The 12194-nt window shown below is 40.3% G+C and overlaps 1 protein-coding gene across 13 annotated transcripts in view; it reads left to right on the top strand.

The window, feature by feature from the left end:
- The window catches only part of ncam1a (neural cell adhesion molecule 1a), a 230926-nt gene that overhangs the window by 181879 nt on the left and 36853 nt on the right, over positions 1-12194 (top strand). For 8 of the 13 annotated variants that reach the window (XM_069709742.1, XM_069709737.1, XM_069709736.1 and 5 more), the window contains 4 exons: positions 1607-1791; positions 1909-2002; positions 5020-5187; positions 9240-9368. In XM_069709742.1, coding sequence (XP_069565843.1) covers positions 1607-1791; positions 1909-2002; positions 5020-5187; positions 9240-9368 — 576 coding nt within the window. Of the gene's footprint in view, positions 1-1606; positions 1792-1908; positions 2003-5019; positions 5188-9239; positions 9369-11584; positions 11600-11775; positions 11812-12194 lie in introns of all 13 variants that reach the window. The other 5 variants (XM_069709732.1, XM_069709731.1, XM_069709738.1 and 2 more) reach the window with 2 other exon arrangements.

The raw sequence follows: 12194 nt of genomic DNA, 5'->3' as shown, positions 1-12194 counted from the left end.
TGTTCAAGGATCCGGGGTCAGACAGAAAGCCCCGGCGGTGTCAAGGGCCGCAGCCTCTCGGGAAGCAAAGCAAAACTTTCCCTGCATTCAAAATCACGGCTGAGTGATGCCAGCAGGATGTGTCGAAAGGAAACAATACGGGGGAAGCAGGCGCTACCTGTCGCCTTAAAGTGTCAAATTAACTGTCAGTGTAAAGACTTTGCCGATAATTAAATCTACCAAGCAAATCAAAGCCGGCTCTCTGACTGGAGCTCTCACCGCGTGAAAGTTTTCCTCAAACCCAAAAATGAAGCAGCTGAAATTTTCCACAGCGGAGAACAGCATGTTGTTTCTGCTGAGTCAGCGCTCTGGCTAATTCATGACGGTGCACCTATTAGGCGAGTGTTAATGACATTCAGCCCTTTGAGATGTTAATGGTTTTTAATTGCTGAGATTGAGCAAAAAAATTCTAAATAAAAAGAGCATTTTAATGTTCTACTAAACCAACTCCGGTTGGCTGTAAAACTTCATATAAAATACCTTGCAGTGAATGTATGAAACATATCGACTGCACGTAGCATCAATATACCGTTTTGTAAAACTGCAGCTTCTGTCAGTGCAGCAGTCAGAGCTCTAATTGTCTTCAAGAGAGTCTTTTTTAACTGTTTGCCTCAATAAGAGCGGCTGGAAATGTGGAGAAGAACTTCAGGGAAAGCAAACGCAGCCATCGTTGGTTCCTTGGTTCCTTGTTTTTTTGTGATAGTTGCGATTAAAAATGTTCGATTTTGTGGTGGATTTTCTCAAAATTTTTGTTTTAAATGACTTTTTTTGCATTGAAATTGCGTGAATTTGTAGAAATTGCAAGTCGAGAAAGAAAAATTCTATTTTTTTAAGCACTCTCTGCTAAAGGAATAAATATATAATCACTTTCTGTGATAATAATCATGCTGCACTATTTTTTTATTTATTTATTGAACAAAACAAATCCTAAAAGCTGCGTATGTTTCCAGAACAGACAGCCTGTGTCTGTAATATAGAAACAACGGGTACATCAGCCTTTCAAAATAAGAGCTTTAGATGCTGTTTAATTCATGTTAATTCAACACATAGGCCAACTATATGCACAAAAACAAAGTGTGTATACAAATATTTTAATGTACAGTAATATGTAATCACTTCCTTTGATAATACGTTTTTAATTCAAAAATTGTAATGTGAAGATCACATTTCCCACAAACTCTGTCACTTCCTGTTGTTTTTTTTTACTTTTATTTGGTGACGAGAAAACGGGAGCAAAGCATCTCTGATTGTAAATGAGGAGTTATTTTTGTTAATAACGTGAGTTTTTTTTTTTAAGACTTACTTTAATACTGCAGAGTATGCCTGAACTAAATAGAAGGTTTAATATAATGATAAGAGACGACTGATTCTTGTCTGTCCTGTAAATTTTCTGAAAATATTCCCATAAAAAAAAAAAGATAAGTGTCTTAATCCTGAGTGTCATCTTGTATTTTCACTCCTCATAAGGAGCTTTAGTCCATCTCGGATAATTCACCCATATTAAAGGTGAAGATTTCCAAACATACTCGACATTCACCATCGTCACTCCCCTGTCTTTCCCCCGCAGACGCTCCAAAGGTCCTGGGTGCGGTGGTGCTGTACTCGTGGGAGGGGAACCCGGCCAACATCAGCTGCGAGGTGGAGGCTCACCCCGAAGCCTCGGTGGTTTGGTTCAGAGATGGCTTCCAGCTGCCCACGGCCAACTACACCAACATGAAGATCTACAACACGCAAACCGTCAGCTACCTGGAGGTCCGACACACCTGACGTTTTTATACTGATTTATACTGTTTCTAGTATTTTTCTTGTACATGTGCACTGACTCGCCACATGAACTGATGTTTCTCTGTGTGTTTTTCTTGTGTCCAGGTCACCCCTGATGAAGATGACTTTGGGAGCTACAACTGCACAGCAACCAACGCGATGGGCACCGGATCCAAGGAGTTCATTCTGATCCAAGCAGGTAAACATCCATTTATATAGATTTGTGTGTGTTTTCCTTTTAAAGATTAGATTTTGGCTTTTTTTAGACAGTGACCGTGGAGTTAATGGGGATGAGATGCAGTTAAAGGTCCGACCTGCTGGGAATCGAACTGTGGACAGGCTGCTTATCTGCTAATCCCGTGTGTGCTTTTTTTTACTTCAACAAACTTTTATGGATTTAAAATCCCAAACTGGGGCTCTTGGGAAGACCAACGAAAACACCCGAAATAAAGTCATGATGTGGCAGCACTTGGGTTTATCTGCCTGGCAGGTGTGTAATGTTGGCCACGTTTACCACCTTAATTCAACCCTTTGAATTGGGTAGTCGCTCTACTGATATAAATCCAGCCACCCAGGACCACATGGCTTAACACCTCGGCCATAAAACCAGGAGAAAGGCCCATCAAATTATCAATAAAATGTTAAAGTCAATTCTGAAGGCAATCAGAAACCATTTTAGAGCACGGATGTGACAAAAACACGTGAACACCAACCTGCACAGTTTAGAATCAGCTGCTGAGATTAGAGTGAACTTTTACTAATGAAAGTGAACAAGGTGCAAAACAAGGTCAGCAAAGTACAGTATGAGTGACAGGTTCTGATTTCATGCATCTGTTTTGTATGAAGGTATTTTTGTGTTTTTATTATGGGCATTTCTTGCACTGCAATCAAAAATCAAGTTTGCAAATACAAATATATGAACTGAGAAATAAAATGATTTGCATTGCAAATTTGCTCTTGTAGTTTTGTTCATTTTGGGAACAGAATTCATAATAATGCTCATGAAACTTGACTTTTTTCAATTGGTTCTATTGCTTCACAATCAAAGGTTTTTGATCTGCAACCACAAGTTTTTGATTCACAACCAAAACGTTTTGGATTCACAAACAAAAGTTTTTAGTTTGCAACTAAAAGGTTTCATAAGTAACATTTTGAATTCTGTGACCAAAACTAACAAAACTGTAATAGCAAATAATTTTATTCTCAGTTCATATATTTTTACAAACAAACAACAACAAAAATTTGCTCTCAAAACATTTTATTTTTTTTGTTTACATAATAAAGACACAAAAACACCATATTTGTTTTCATTTAGAGTAACTTCGTGCATGTGTGAAGCGTCTACTCATGAATGTGGAATCAGGAAGGCGCTAATAGCCTTGATATGAGTTGTAGCCATAAGCTAAATCTGTGCATCACCTGAATACAAATAGGAAGTGACATTGTGCGAGAAGTCCCGAAGGCGGCGCACAGTAGAGATAGAAAACGAAGTCGGACCGTGCACAGAGCCTTGAGGCGCTCCGCGGCATATGGACCACACAGGTGGTACAAATAATTGGAAACACGGTGGGACTGCCCCTTTAAGTCTCATTTTCTTTGTGCTACATTTGGTTTGCGTGGGCCTCATTTTGTATGCAAATTGCTTTTGACCCATTAGATGTGGTAGGTCGCTCAGGACCTTGTCTAAACGCAGTGTACTTGAATTAATTGCGGTAACACCCTGTGCTGCCATTGTTTAATATCCTGTAGGCTCTTTGAGGTGTTTTCTTTCTGCGCTCTCATTTGCTGCATAACTCCTCCATACAAATAATGTGACTCCCCAAATACAACCCTGGAACAGCATTTTCCACATTAATGTCAGTAAGAAAATTTAACATGGAGGCCAAGCAAAAGTGCTCTACAAAACAAAGTGTATTTTTAATGGTGCATAGCAAAATAAAAAGTAGCAATGAATCATCCAAAAATCATTTTCACTGGTGTGTGCATGTGCGTGATGCTAGTGAGTAGCTCCAGGAAGTCTGCAGACATAAACTGTCTGATAATTAGTTTAATCCGCCTTTTAGCAGTGATTAGCTCCTTTAGTACTTGTGTTCAAACAAGCTTAAAAATTATACAGCCTCGCTAGTGACCCCTAGAGGTTACAACAATCATTACACCAAGAGATAAGAGATAATTGATCATAGAGCAGTATCAGAAACGTAAATATTGTGGCTTTGCTGCTGTAGACTAAAGATCATGGTAGCACTAATCTTATAATTTGTCCATTAGATTGATTTTCTTAAACAGAAGTGAGAAACTTGACAGAGACACGACGGAAAAAGCTAGAAGGGCAACAACTCGAATAATCCTTGAGGAACCAAGAATATACATTTTCTGACCAGTGATTGTAAGGAGACAAAAACATTAAACCAAAATTTTACAAAAGCAACCATCTGACATCCTGATAACCATCTTTAAATCCTCCGATTGAAAGATTAAACAGCATTACAGAAGAATGTAATTTAGTGTCCAGAGAGTTTTGGGGTTCCTTCAATACCTTTACATGCAATTCTCTCCCTGACAAAGCACATGGTAAGCTTGGAAAGGCATTCATGTACAGTCCTGCAGTCCAACATAGAAGAGGCACTGAACTCCTCACCATGTTTTAAGGCGTGAACATACCTCCGTATTACCTCAACATGGCAAAGTGATTCAATAACTTGCATTTATTTGGTTATATGAGGGACCAAATGTTTCAAATATCAGCAAACAGTTACTAGTAAGTCTTTTGCAGTTCCCAGTTGTCATGGTGAACTTTTAAAATCAGCCTTTCCCTCTTATCTGGTGTCTCTAACCGTGAACTTTACACCAGGGATGTTCCTGCAGCCTTTTTAAATGCAAACACACTAATGCTGATGCCGCCTGGATTTTTCTCAGCGCTGATTGTGACAGTTATCTTGAGAGGCGACTCAAATAGCTCTGTGGTGTGGCAGCAGCATTAAAGTATGCGCTGTCCAGATATGGGATGTTTTCAGAGGAACAGTTGCAAAGGGTTTTTACTAAGAGACAAAAATGATGTGATAGAGATGTAAAAACACCAATTAAAGGGAGCTCCAAGCAGTTTGTAAATGTCTTTATTTTATGTATTTCCTCAAACTGTTAAAATGCTTTGTTAGCTTTTGAAATGAGCCTTTAAAACGAAGACAAATAACACTTCTTTTTTTTTTGCCGTTGCAGACGTGCCATCATCGCCATATCTCCACAAAGTGGAGCCATTCTCCAGCACAGCGGTGGTGGACTTCAAGGAGCCCGACTCCATGGGGGGAGTGCCCGTTATCAAGTACAGAGTGGAGTGGCGTCTGCCTGGCAAGGAGTGGCGTAGCAAGGAGTACAACGTCGAGGAGTGTAAGCATCTCCGCTTAGTTTGGGGGGGAGTGATGACTCCTCCTCCTTGAAGACAACACGTAGAAATGAGTCATAATTTAACAAGAAGGAACGTTATGGATTTTTTGAAAGCATCACGTTGATTCATCCTTTGGCAGCAGATCGAAAACGGCTGCTGTGACATATTTTCTGCTTGATGTGAGTCAGTGTGGAGTTAGTCTTTGAATCCCTGAGTCACCACCACTTACCTACATTTCTCCTGAAAGCCCCCAGAATATGATTTTATTCACAAATACTGGATGTAAGACGTGTTATTCAACCGTCTCTTTAGGTCAGTGTTTCAGTTCACGTTTATCCTTAATACTGAAATGAAGCATCTTATTTCAGAAGTCATCTTGAGGAAGGCAACTCAATGGAATCTGTCTTTGTTTGGTAACAAATATCCATAAATCAGTTTAGAAATCGGGTGAAAAATGGTTCAGAACTCGTTTCTTAAACTTTTAAAGCCACTGGATGTCATCTGTAATTGTTACAGTGCAAAGAGAAGCTGCTTGTATGTAATGCAGTGTCACCTTTCACTGCACAACTTTCTTAAAATACAATATTTATGGAATATATTTCTCAGCTTTACCTGATGGATGCAAATTGCATCCGAATTCCTACCCCTTCTTCTCAGTTGAATTGCGCAACAAGTGTTCATCGCAGAGACACAGCACATATCGTATGAAACTGCACGAATTGAGCATTCCAACAATGTTAGTACTTCATCTGTGTGATGAAGCGTTGAAGAGAAATCCGACTTTACAGTTGCATCAAATTTAGCCCTTGTAAGCGCTGTGTCCATCTCCACACCCGTTACTCTTGATTGAATAGTTCTGAAATCCCGATCGCTTCACGTTGTACTTTATCTCAAAATAAACAGCAGAAGTTACCGTTTCTGATGATACCCATCGTTTCCCTGTACGACAAAGAGTTTTCAGCTCGTCCAGTTTTTAAATCACAGCTGCTTTCTGCATTGTCTCCAACGTAGGACTGAGCCGATGACATTTATTTTTCATCAGGCATTAAGAACATATTTTTTTAAATTGCTGAGTCATAGTGTCCCACAAACATGGTTCAGATATTGCCAGATTCTAGACAATTTGCTCTACACAACTATTGAATTTTTTTAAATATTATTTTATATGTTAATTTTATAAGACAACATTGTTTTCCCTTGATCTAAATGCTAATAACGAAAATCTCATAGTATTATCATATTAAATGATGAAAGATCTGGATAGCCTAGACTGTCCTGAAAAAAACACGATATATCATGAATGGTTAGCTTCTATAATGTCCAAGATATGAGCTTAACAGTGAAGGTAGTGAAATTACCCTGAAAACAGCCTCATGACAGCAAACATTCGGACGCAGCAGGAACAAACACTTTACTGTTATTGTTTAGCTCAAATATTATTGTTGTTATTATTTTGGGAACCGCTGCTCCTACATGCGTGGAAACCATTCCTGCCTTCCAACAACAGTTAAGCCAAACATGACAGTGGCTGATGTCAGTCAAGAGGTGGAACAGAGATGCGAGTCAGCTGCGACACTGACAGGCCCCCGATAATGTCCCCGTCCCACTGAGGGCTTGTGGCCCTTACAAATCTGGATGGTTCTCGTCCCGTCTGCCACACGGGACTTATCAGTCAGCGGCTGACAGTGGAGGCTGTCAGCTAAAGGCCCGAGAGCCGCCTGTCACGCCGGCGTGTACGCTAAAGCAAAACACATGGACCCACAATGGTAGATGACGCCAAAAATATCTCACTCAGCCGCCTCTGATACGTTTTACAAAACAAACGTGGTGAGCGTACCGTTCTCCTGCAGAACGTTTTTTCAGGATGTTTGTGGCATTAATTTGTAAAAAGAAGGAATACTAGAAGCTGTTGAAGCTCACAGAGGAGTGTGTTGTTGTTGATGCTGAATTATCAAGGGGCATAAGTGTGTCAATAAAAAAACACTGCTGAGTCTCTTCCACTGCTGTGAACCAGGGCTGCCATCACATGTTTAAAAGCAGTACTGCCAGATATATACATACCCCACCCATCGCCCTGCAGTCACACTGTGTAGATAGGAGCGCCGCCGTGTGCACCAACACAAAGCTGCATGACAACAGTGACACTATAGCTGCAATACATCTATTAACACTTCATATTTTATGTATCATGCATACTTTTATGTATTGTTTACAGTCAGTAGTAAGCATGAATACATTGTAGCCATTTTTAATGCAAAAATTTAAATTTTTGCTTTTCCATATTAACAACAGAGAGGTGTAGTCCACTTAGATCTTCATCGTGCATCATTGTTGCACCAAGTATTACATTTTATACAAGACAATACCTGTTAGCAGGAGCAATTTGCAGTTTTCTTCTGGACTTTATTGACAGTAAAAAGTGTCAAATGTCAGGAGGTCACAGGAAGAGGACTCAAACACGACACTAGAGGCAGGTTGAAGAAGCAAAAAGACCAACTTTACTCACAGAAAGCTGGTAGAATATAATGACCTGGCAGGTGAACACAGTACAGTGGGGGGGGAGGGGGTTCTGGCTGAGGCAGAGGTCCAAGTTCAAAAACTGGAAAAGAAACTTCGTACAAGAGGAAACAAGGAAAACTAAAGCTGAAGCATAGAGAGGAAACGGCTATGATTCTACCATAGCATATTTTTTTAATGCTGTACATCTGAAAACATGAGCTAAATATCTTTTATGGTTAGAAAAAGCACAGAACTCTGTTTGGGTTTATTGTTTATTGAATGTGACAGAAATCATTCATGCAGTTTGATCCCTTGATACTATAATACTCACTAATTATTAAAAAATACTCATAATGTTAGTACAGCACACATTCCTTAAGCATGCACTGTTGAACATGTAAACCCTCACAGCTGTAAATTGGACCTCAGCCGTGACCTCATCAGTACGTTGGTGTAAAAGCCCTCATACTTTTTGTTTTTCCTACATTTCCTCCGAGCGCTCGGTTCACTCTGAAACTCCTCATTGAGACGTTAATTTGAGATTAAATGGAGTCACGACAACGTAAAGATGTTTCTCCGCCCGAATTTGTTCTCATCCATGAAATTACTATTCTTTGTGTTGCACGGAGTCGAGAAGACTGTTTATGACAAAAAGAAATGCATGTGTGTGTATCCTCAATGGAGTCTCAGCGGTGCCGTGCAAATGGGAATAACAGCATCAAATGAAACGCAGCACATTTTAAAGATAAAATATAATTTTGTATCTCTCAAAAAATAACTATGAGAAATTACTAATACTCTAGATCAGGGGTGTCAAACTCATTTGAGTTAAGGGGCCACATACTGCCCACTTTGATCTCAAGTGGGCCAGACCAGTAAAATTGTAGCATAATAACGACAATATTTCTCTATGTTTAAATCATTGGTGAAGGTTTTTGGATGATAAACCCTGTTTTAAGGTCTTTCTACGATAAACTAGAAACATAAAGACCAAAAACTCAGACATCAGCCGACTGTTTATCCGCCTGGGCTCTCCTCTGCAGATTCCCTCGCTTTGTGACGCGTTTGACGTCAAACGCGTCACAAAACGAGCAGCGAGCGCTGCTGCCTGTGGCACCGAGCGCTTCTTCCTCCGGAGCAGACGTCGCATTTACGCTGTTTTTGAAGCAATTACTGGATCGATTAAAAACAATTACAAAACGTTTGTACTCATAAACCTCCATATTCTCATAGAAATGCAATTTATGTCTTTCTGTAATTTTCACACTTAGCAAAGTCATCCGGCGGGCCGAGCTGGACCCCCTGGCGGGCCGGATCCGGCCCGCGGGCCGTATGTTTGACACCCCTGCTCTAGATACTATGATACTAAACCTGTAACATTAAGATTTACATTATTCTCTGTGACACTATAACATCTGTGCATGAAAATAATGACCTGTCATTGTGGCTGCTGTTTATACTTTTGCAGGTAAAAGAAATAGTTTGCATCTTTAATCTGGCGTTTCCCTGCCTCAGTTGTCCACCTTTTATAAAATACGACTCTCTCTGCCTCCAGCAAGCGTGACCAAGATCACCATCGTTGGCCTGAAACCAGAAACCACCTACGAGGTCAAGATGTCCGCCATCAACGGCAAAGGCGAAGGCGAGAGCAGCCAGGTGCAAACCTTCAAGACCGAGCCAGTCCGTAAGTACTTCCCAGCCCCTCCCACCCACACCCCACGCCCCACACCCCACCCCACCCCACCCCACCCCATTCCCCTCCTCTCCTCCCGTGTCCCACAGTATAAGTGCTCCCGTGACCCCGGTGCTTTGAACCTAACGCCGCTGCTGCTCACTCCGCTCACCCGTCCACTCCTCTCTTCTCACGCCAAGCCCCAGCGATGTCCTTTTTCCATCCACGCCAGCAGCAACGACACTTCACTATCCAACTTCATCAGCAGTGTTAACTCTGCAATGTAACCCGTGTGTCCTTCATCCCTGGACAGTGTGTGTTGTTCTTCTTCTTCCTCCCTGTGTGTCTGAAGTGTGTGTAAGAGCCTCTTTTCTCCCTCTGTAGCTTCCCCAGCTTTCCGGAAAGTACTTGTGCATTCCTGCAGCTGATTTATTCTTCAGTGTGAAGAAGTGTCATCTCTGTATTTATAGTTCAGTGGAAGCATGCATTTTTAATAGAGCAGCCACAGGTGAAGTCCCGCCGAGGATTGTTTGTGTTTCGTGAAGGTGATGGCGGCGTATGATGAAATGTTGGATATTTCTGAGGTGGAGAGGAACATTTTCTTTCTGACTGTTTTTGAAGGAAAAAGTAGGAAAGTCATCTTAACAGCACGACGGAGAGAATAGCTGCTTCTCAGGCAGGTGAAGGAAGTTTGGACCGCGTTGCACTGCTTTTCAACCACCATGACTATGGAGTGAGAGGAGAGCCATAATAAAAAATATATCTGTGATGGGGTAAATGGGGGAATAAATCAAGGAAAACATTTTTTTTCATTATTTGGAAATATAAAGGGGAATAAATAAATAAAGTGTAGAAATCTAAATTGGAATAAATAAAGAAATACAAAAAAATTGGAGATATGGGGGAATGAATAAAAGAATGAAATATACATTGTGGAGATATCGTGGGAAATTCACAAAGGAGTACATTTTTAAAAAGGTCGAAATGTAAAGGGGAATAAATAAAGCCACAAATTAAAAAACAAAGATGAAATATAAAGGGGAATAAAAAAAATAAAAAAAAGGAAATTTAAAGGTGAATAAATAAAGGAATAAATAAAAAATGTGGAAATGGATATTTTTTTCTAAATGTATTCCTTTATTTATTCCCCTTTCTATTTCCACATTTATTCTTTTACAGATATATATTTTTATTATGGCACTCTTCTTACTCCATACTCGACTCTCCCACGGTTGGTTGCTGGGTGTTCTGGAGAGATCCGTTGTCACCCTCGGTTTTCACACCGTTTCCTGTTTTCTTCATGAATAACCCGACATCTCATCACAGCTGTGTCAGACATATGGCAACATCTGCAAAGAGCAGTTGCGCGACACCTGTAATCACAAATCAGAACGTGTCGGCTCGACATGAAATGTGACTTTGAGTTTATTTACGTGCAATAAGGTGTCAGTATTGATCGTATAGAATAGATTGGACCTAATAGATGTGCAGAAACTGAACTTATATTCAAGTTGTTTACAAAAGAAGGATCTTGTGTATTTATCCAGAAAATTATTATTATATTACCAAATATCTGCACATCATGACATCAGAAAATTAAGCCCGTCTCAGACCCTGTTTCTCAGTCAGCATTTCAAATCAGGGTCATGAATAAATCTTTATTTTGGTTTGTGCCAGACTCCATGTCACACTTCCATCTGCGCTTCATCACCCATCTGCCTCCTCAGCATCCTCCTCAGCATCCTCCTCAGCATCCTCCTCAGCATCCTCCTCATTTTTCCCATGAATCCCCTGAAGCTGAAGAAAAGAGGTTTTTGTCCCACTTACTGATGTTACAGCTCAAATATCTCTCTCGTGTTTATTTGGCTCAGTTTGAAAATGTATAAACTTTACTTGATGTATCATTTACGAAAGTGAAATGAAAATTGGATGGATGTTGAGATTTTCAGCCGCAAATTTAGTGTCTCTCTGAATCTCTTCTTTGACCAGGAGCTTGAAGCCATTATGATTTTAATTTTGAGGGTTAATTTGTACCTGTATCATCAACATTAACTGCAGAACAAAGAGAAAGAAGTTTTTCTGTGAGGGGCGTGACAGCGGGTTAATGATAGAGCTGCCCTCTTTCCATTGATCATATTTCTCATTTCATTGTCTTTGTTTCTTCTCTTTGTTTTTTGTTTTTCTCATCATGGTTTTCCATCTGTTCTGTTTTCCATCGGACTTCTCAGGTTATTCTGTCACAAGTAAGTTTCTTTCCTCTCCCTGTCTCGTCTGCTTCACGTGTCTCCATTGCTTTTGTTTTGACCATTAAAAACATGAACTTTAATCTTTAACAAAAATATGCTCCAGAACGAGAGATATCATCGGCCTCTGCCTCCATAACCACCAGTGCTCATTACCTGTTGTACTAATTTTGCAGCGAGCAGTCCGCTCCATCACGTAGATGAGGGTTCAGGTTCGTAGAAAGATTGATTTTGTTCTGTAGTCCGTAGAGCTCCCCGTCCCTCTTTAGTATTTCTCGCTTGTCTCATAACATCTTTGTTTTGTTTTCTCTCTCGTATAAAGTTAATCACACTTCTGCATCGCAGCAGCTCATCCAGTCGGTGTTATGTAGGGGATTTAAAGAAGGTATAAGGAACTCCTCGCACAGTGAATACGAGTACAGCTATTAAGGATTATCATTGCATTACGATGCCGTAATTAATGTGCAATATAAACTGGGGATATTTGCACACAAACAGCTCCGGATGGAAACATCAGGTTTAGATATTCAGGACTTCAATTCCCCAAAACATCTTTAGGATTCCCACTTGTGCTTCTTGTGTGTTTGTTTTCTGT

This window comes from Brachyistius frenatus, unplaced genomic scaffold (genome assembly GCF_029030835.1).
Source record: "Brachyistius frenatus isolate BFR_SWC_R1_liver_20210118 unplaced genomic scaffold, ASM2903083v1 Contig_84, whole genome shotgun sequence".
Lineage (NCBI taxonomy): Eukaryota > Metazoa > Chordata > Actinopteri > Embiotocidae > Brachyistius > Brachyistius frenatus.
The sequence above is the reverse complement of the archived record's forward strand: the minus strand, read 5'-3'. Positions and strand labels throughout refer to the sequence as shown.